The 8,207-nt window shown below is 39.0% G+C and overlaps 1 protein-coding gene across 1 annotated transcript; it reads left to right on the plus strand.

Annotated features, from left to right (window-relative positions):
- Positions 1–590: 590 nt before the first annotated feature.
- On the plus strand, positions 591–1,397 carry LOC127130158 (uncharacterized). Its single transcript, XM_051059225.1, has one exon. The coding sequence runs from the start codon at positions 591–593 to the stop codon at positions 1,395–1,397; it is 807 nt and encodes a 268-aa protein (XP_050915182.1).
- Positions 1,398–8,207: the final 6,810 nt, after the last annotated feature.

The following is an 8,207-nucleotide window of genomic DNA, read 5'->3' on the forward strand; positions in this document are numbered from 1 at the left end:
TACATCGCCAGATTTATCTCTCATCTCACTGCCACGTGCAAACCAATATTCAAGCTTCTAAGAAAGAATCAAGAGGTGTAATGGAATGATGACTTCCAAATAGCCTTCGACAAAGTCAAAGAATACTTACAAGAATCGACGATTTTGATGTCCCTGCAGAAGGAAGACCTCTCATCATGTACTTAACAGTACTCGATGAGTCCATGGGTTGTGTATTGGGACAGCAAGATGAGACTGGTAGAAAAGAGCATGCCATATATTATTTGAGCAAGAAGTTTAATGACTGCGAGACCAGATATTCATTACTCGAAAAGACTTGTTGTGGACTCGCATGGGCCGCTAAGCATCTCAGGCAATACATGTTGACTCATACGACTTGGTTGGTATCTAAAATGGATCCCATCAAGTATATATTTGAGAAACCAGCTCTTACCGGTAGAATTACCCGATGGCAGATGTTGTTATCAGAATATGATATTCAATACGTGGCACAAAAGGCCATCAAGGGAAGCGTACTGGCAGACCATCTTGCTCATCAGCCGGTAGAGGATTACCAACCTTTGAAATTTGACTTCCCAGATGAGGACATCATGGTTGTCAAGGATGCTGAAGCCTCTGAACTTAAGGAGAACCCGAAACCAAAGGAACGTTGGGCTCTCATGTTCGACGGCGCTTCAAATGCAATAGGTCATGGAATTGGGGCAGTGTTGATGTCTCCCAAGAATTTTCATTTACCATTCACTGCAAAGCTTTATTTTACCTGCACGAACAACATGGCCGAGTATGAAGCCTGCATATTGGGGCTAGAAGAAGCGATTGAGTTAAAGATCAAGATACTTGAGGTATTCAGAGACTCCGCTCTAGTGATACATCAGATCAGAGGTGATTGGGAAACAAGACATGCTAACCTAATTCCATACCAGGATTACGTGCTAAAGTTGCTCCCCAAATTTGACAAAATCACTTTTTCTCATATTCCTCGGGAGGAGAATCAGATGGCAAATTCTCTAGCAACCTTGGCTTCCATGCACAAGTTGATATGGCCTAACCATCAGCCCAATATTGAAATCAGGCGTTTTGACGAACCTGCGCACTATCTGACAACAACAGAAGAGTCGGATGATAAACCCTGGTTCTTCGATATCAAACAGTATCTGGAGAAGCAAGAATACCCGACGGAGGCTTCCAGCCTTGATAAGAGGACTATATGGAGGTTGGCGTCGAAGTTCTTCTTGAATGGAGATGTATTGTTCAAGCGGAATTTTGACATGGTTTTGTTGAGGTGTGTGGACAAGCATGAAGCTAATCAGCTTATGAAGGACATACACGAAGGATCCTCCGACACACACGCAAATGGGCATGCAATGGCGAAGAAGATCCTAAGGGCCGGTTATTAATGGTTAACGATGGAAGATGACTGTTATCGTTACACCAGAACATGCTACAAATTCCAAATCTATGTTGACAAAGTACATGTATCGCCTACCTCACTAAATGTTATAGCATCACCCTGGTTGTTCTCTATGTGGGGAATTGACATGATCGGGATGATAGAACCCAAAGCATTTAATGGACATAGATTTATCTTGGTGGCCATAGACTACTTCACCAAATGGGTTGAAGGCGCATCTTATGCGAATGTCACAAAGCACATGGTCGCCCGCTTCTTAAAAAATAATATCATATATCCATACGGGGTTCCCAACAAAATCATCACTGATAACGGGTCCAACCTCAACAACAAGACCATGAAGGAGTTATGTGCAACATTCAAAATTGAACATCATAACTCATCACCATATCGGCCCAAGATGAATGGGCCTGTTGAAGCTGCAAACAAAAATATCAAGAAAATCGTCCAGAAGATGGTGGTCACGTATAAGGATTGGCATGAGATGTTGCCTTTTGCATTACAAGGTTATCGTACATCAGTACGTACTTCAACAGGGGCACCCCCTTATTCCTTGGTATATAGCATGGAAGTCGTCCTCCCTATAGAAGTGGAGATTCCCTCGATGAGAGTCTTGATGGAAGCTAAGTTAGACGAGGCGGAATGGGTTCAAGCAAGGTTCGATGAGCTCAACCTTATTGAGGAGAAACGCCTGAAGGCGTTATGTCATGGTCAACTCTATCAGAGACGTCTTAAGAAGGCATTTGATAAGAAAGTCTGTCCTATAGTATTCCAAGAAGGAGACTTAATGTTAAAAAAGATCTTTTCCATTCACAAGGATTCCAAGGGGAAGTGGAAACCAAACTATGAAGGTCCATTTGTGGTGGTTAGAGCTTTTTCGGAGGAGCTCTAATCCTAGCAACTATGAACGGTGATGAATTGCCACTTCCCACAAATGCTGATGCGGTTAAAAAGTACTTTGCCTAAAAAGTGGAATAATAAAATGTCGCTAAATCGAAAACCTGAAAGGGCGATTTAGGAAAAAATGGCTATCCCGGTGAATCAAAAACCCGAAAGGGCGATCCAGGCAAAAATTAAGGATAACAATAAAAATTCGGACTCGCTGAGTTGAAATCCCGATAGGGTGGCTCAGGAAAAAATGGGTATCCTGGTGGATCGAAAACCTAAAAGGGAGATCAAGGACAAAGTTAGGGATTAATTCCAAGGCAAAGAACTGTACTTTCAGGCATCTAACATATCCCTCAAAGACAAAGAATCAATCTACCTGACTTTTTCAAAAGCAAGGTACTCGGACTGTAGAAGACATGATGATCATAGCAGTGTGGAAACTCAATGGGAACTTAACTTTTATTTTCATTTTGTATCTATGCACAACAATTACCTCATTAAGGAATTGCATCTTTATGTACAATTTCCCATTCATGGGTCAAATCAATAAAAAGAGAAATTTCCTCATCAAAGTTGTGCCCAAATTATTTTGTATTTTATCTGTTTGTTTGCAAGACACCTTTATTTTGATAAACACCACTCTTAAGGATTTTGGAGAAAATAAAACACGTAATTGAACGAAATGATAAAATTACTCTTGAGATAGTAAAAAGGGGAGGCTCATAATCTTCAAGTTTTTTCTTATTTCATGAAGGTGTAAGATCATTCACGGATACCTATGGTCGTTCCACATGTTAATCAGTTCAACGCCTCTCAGAGATGTACTCATGTATAGTCGATCACCAGCAAGTCTTTAGTGCAATTCCGGCAAAAGCATTAATAAATTGTTGTATAGTCGAAGTATCGCGTGTTGAAAAGTCTGAACCTTTCAATAGCTTGGAGCCCCCAAATATATTTCCAATTACCCAAAGGGGCATCATAGTTTATTTTCCATTGGTCCCCCCCCCCCCCCCCCCGACAACAGGAAGTCCACACTGTTGGCATCATCATCAAAGCAAAACTCCTTAACCGGGGCAAACTAAAAAGACCCTTTATCTTCAAGGAGGGAAAGCAATTTCAAAAAGAGGGGCATACCCAATTTCCCGTTCGCATTCCCACCTACACCACATGCATCATTTCATGCATTATCTTCCTGCCAAAATAGGAACATTCATCAAGAAACAATCATATCAATCATCGACATACATATGCATAGCCTTATATAAAAATATGTTCGCATTCCTATATGCACAACTAAATATCCATAACAATTGCATACTTGCATATATCGCATGCATAATTTCATACATGGTGCTTCCATACAAAGTGGAACATCATACAAAAATCATAACATAATTCAGGATCCGGGATGAATCATATGTATCCCAGACTTTCCTCATTTAATTCAACGGAATTACCACCCTACCTGCGCTCATGGAATTATTTCCCAGCCAGTCATTCTTCAACTTTACGATTGATAGTGATGTTCCCCAGCACCTTAGCTACCAATGCTCCCCAAGCAGAGGTTACCCTAAAACGCCTCTTATGAGCTTTCCCCCTTCAAAGCTTTGCCAGTAAAACTCCTCCAAAAGGAATTTTTTCTAAAACATTTCCCCCAACAGACGAACATTTGAGATACTGCTTCATTTATCTGAAGAATCTCATTTGTCTATCTGAGATGCTTCTTCATTTATCTGAAGAATCCCATTTCTCTGTTTGAGATACTACTTCATTTATCTGAAGAATCTCATTTCTCTGTTTGAGATACTGCTTCATCAATTTGAAGAATCCCATTTGTTTTCAGAGATACTGCTCTAGTATCCTCAGAGAGTCTTAGATTCAATTAAGGTGTTATTCCCTTGTTCGGAATATCATAATTCTATCATATAAGATGTTGCTTCGATATGATACAGAGAATCTCATTTTGCTGTTTGAGATGCTGCTTCATCAATATGAATAGTCTCATTCCGAATTATTTAGAGATACTGCTCTAGTATCCTCGGAGAGTCTTAGATTCAATTAAGGTATTATTCCCTTGTTCAGAATATCTTAGTTCTATCATATAAGATGTTGCTTCGATATGATACAGAGAATCTCATTTTGCTGTTTGAAATGTTGCTTCATCAATATGAAGAGTCTCATTCCAGATTTTTTTAGAGATACTGCTCTAGTATCCTCGAAGAGTCTTAGATTCAATTAAGGTATTATTCCCTTGTTAGAAATATCTTAACTCTGTCATATAAGATGCTACTTCGATATGATACAGAGAATCTCATTTTGCTGTTTGAGATGCTGCTTCATCAATATGAAGAGTCTCATTCCGAATTATTTAGGGATACTGCTCTAGTATCCTCGGAGAGCCTTAGATTCAATTAAGGTATTATTCCCTTATTCGGAATACCTTAATTATATCATATAAGATGCTGCTTCGATATGATACAGAGAATCTCACTTTTTGCTGTTTGAGATGCTGCTTCATCAATATGAAGAGTCTCATTCATTTTCAGGTACTTCTTTAGTATCCTCGAAGAATCTTAGATTCAATAAAGGTAGCATTCCCTTGATTGGAATATCTTGAATGTATTATATAAGATGTTGCTTCGTTAATACAGAGAATCTTGATTAATGTAAAACTTTTTCTTACTGTATTTCACTACACTTTCTTTATGCATTTCTTCCCCGCACTTCGAAGGACAAAATTCAGGTCTTTTTGTTTTTTATTTATCTTTCATCACGAATGTATGAAGACCGATGTCATTCCTACTTTCCAGTTCAAGGTAATTAAAAAGGGGCAGCTATCATATCCCAATTTTGTCCAGGCATTTTCAAGATTTCCATTTAGCACTCATGACAAGAGAGCATATGGCAAAGACTAGGGACTTGGTGATCCACCAGGAGGAAGAAACTATAGTTTTCTTATTGTCACAGCATATGTTTAACAGATCATTACGACCCTGAATTCATGTTATCTTTTCGCGTGGTTAGAGTGGTAATGGCTCATATCTAAGGTTTAAAGTCCGTCAATATTCTCTAAAAAGTAAAGAGGTCATTTCCTGTTTCCTTAAGGGACTGTATGGGACTGTGTGGGTCAGTACTAGACTAGAGTTTTATAATCATTACAATGATTAATCATGGTGTCAGACATCTGTTTGATCATGAAGGCACATCATATTAGGTTCATAACATTATTTGTGTCAATTCCAAGCCATTTAAGAATACGCACTGCATGGATTTGATTTTGTCTGGAAGTATGATTTAGTATACAAACACAAGGCCAATTTTGTTTAATATCAAGCATGGAGTATGATGAGTGGACACTAGCTGAGAGGAATGCAAGCCCAAGCCAAGATCACAAGCAATCATTATTACGGCATCATGCCAATAACTCCAAAAATGCTAGCCATGAGCGTGGTTCATTACAAACAAGGATTGATAATGAATTAAGTAACTCATAATCCTGATAACAACACAGTTCAAAGCATTCATCACATAAACAGTTTCCCCCTAAGGTTGAAGGAGGTACCACGAGTGAGTGATAAGGGGAGCTCAAGATTAAAGTTACCATCCTTTTTAAGTAAAGCCATCATTTTTATGGGATATGAGCAGGGTCACATTGTGATTAGAAGTTGAGACGTTAGATTTTGGTATGCAACCGAGGAAAGAAACAAACGAGTATCCATTGATTTTGTATACAAATTCATATGAGCATTAACTACAAAGCTAAACAGCATAAAAATCAAGCTTTAGGTTTCATGTACAAAGGCCGGAATTTACATCATTAAATCATAAGTTCTAGACTATAAACATGGATTGTCTCAAACTCATTACTACAAAATAAATTACATAAAGCTTCAAATTTGTGCCTTGTTTGCACCTAGCTTTACATTCGTTTCAAAAAAGACCATCACACACTCACTTGCTGGTCGACGAGGGACAGTGAAATATGACCTGTAAAAAAGAGACATCATCAAAGGTTTAGATCGAAGCTTTGAAGAGGGTGTAAGAAGTGTGTTACTAGATACTCTGAAACTTGAAGGCCCAAAATCATCCACAAGCTTCGAGTTGCCATCATTTTACTAAAAAGTAACCATAGTGAAGGTCCATTAGTAAATATTATACCTCAGCGAAAAAACTAACATCAGTGAAAATTCGTTGTGGGACCACAAAGTTCAGGACGAAAGTCAGATTATGCTACAAACAAAATTAGTACCTCTCACGTATTTGGTCCCCACAAGATCAGGGGAAAGATCCGCTCTAACGAATTTGAAATCTTGGCCAAATTCGGACAGCTACTGCTCACACGATTCCAAGGATTTTTCTTTGGATTTATCTTCATTTTCACATGTGCGAACACGGGATTATCCACCTATAAAAGCACGCGATCAAGCATTGGAAGAAAGGGAGAGATACCGTTATTCTTCCATAAAATCCCAAGAAACCTTTCATTAAAGCTCAAGATCTTTAAGGTTTAATCTAGAATTTCATACTGAAACTCTAACCTAAACGAGCTCAGACTCAAAACACAGCATCAAAAAATAGAAGAAGGAGAGAGAATTAAAAATTAAAAAAGAGGAAGCTTATCTCGGAAAGTAGAGGAGGAGACGTCGCTGACGATTCGTCTCCAATCAAGTATACCACTTTTCTTTCTCTTTTGCTTGAAAACATTTACCTTGTCTTACTCGCCTTGATGCATTGTTTGTAAAAACCAACGTAGTCGCGCCGAAACGTCGTCTTTGTAGCTTCGAATCCATTTCGTTCGCTCTTTGAATTTCCTCTCTAACTGTCTTGATTTCGTCTCCTTGGCTTGAATACTTTGTTCTTCTGTTTGATTTTGTTTTCGTGTGAGTGGAGTTCTGATCTGGTTGTTTGAGAAGCTTTTTGAGCAAAGTAAGGTCGGATTCGTAATCACATGCCTGAAATAAGGGGGGTTAGGGTTTAGATATGTTTGGTTTGAGTGGGGTTCGCCGGAGAAGAAGGTGGTGCCGCCGTTGTTGGCCGGCAACCACCGTCTTCTATGGTAGGTTGCGACCGGGAGAGATGGTGGGAGTTGCAGAGCAACTATGTGCTCTTATGAGAAGAGAGAGAAACATTGGTGAAAGTGAGTTTCGTTTGGTTTGTTTCTTTGGCTTTAGGGTAGATTTGTGGGTAAGCGGTGGTGACAAGTGTCTCCACCATTGGGGCACTTGTCACCGTTCGGTTGACATGCTCCAAGGGATTCCATGTGACGCCCTTGCCATGTTACCATGGCCTGACACCCTTATCATTCATCCGTCCGTGTTGACCAGATTGGGTCAGGTGATCCAACGGCCCTGGGTGGGTCTTCGTAGTCAATTTGTTGACTAGAAGTCTCCTTGAAATCATTGGGCCTGCGTGTGGGGCCTCCAAACCAGCCCACGCGGCTTTTCTGTTTCCAGCACCTCCCTTTCTGGATAGGGAGAATTTTTGGTTTTGTTTGGGCCAAAGAAGGGCCCATTTTCTTTTAAAATAGGCTATTTCCTTTTGATTTGTGTGTATACATATAATTGGTTTTATTTAAAATCAATTACGTCATTTTAGGATTTCCAACCAATTAATATTTTGATTAAATAATTAAAATTTTATTATTTATGTAATTAATCCTTTTCATTTCTATGTATCATTATTCAATTGATTATTTTGTTCATAAGACTTGTTTATATTGTGTTTACTCTATTAATCTATTTATACAATACATTGTACTACTCAAGCCATGTTTTTTTTAGGATATAAAGTTGGTAATTATTCCAAGCATTAGAATCACATTAAACCACATACTTCTCGATTCAATATCGAGCCCATTTCCCAAATGCCCTTGTAAGTCGGTTTCTTCTAGCATCGCCATCAACCTCAC

The sequence above is a fragment of the Lathyrus oleraceus genome, chromosome 3, assembly GCF_024323335.1.
Source record: "Lathyrus oleraceus cultivar Zhongwan6 chromosome 3, CAAS_Psat_ZW6_1.0, whole genome shotgun sequence".
Classification (NCBI taxonomy): domain Eukaryota; kingdom Viridiplantae; phylum Streptophyta; class Magnoliopsida; order Fabales; family Fabaceae; genus Lathyrus; species Lathyrus oleraceus.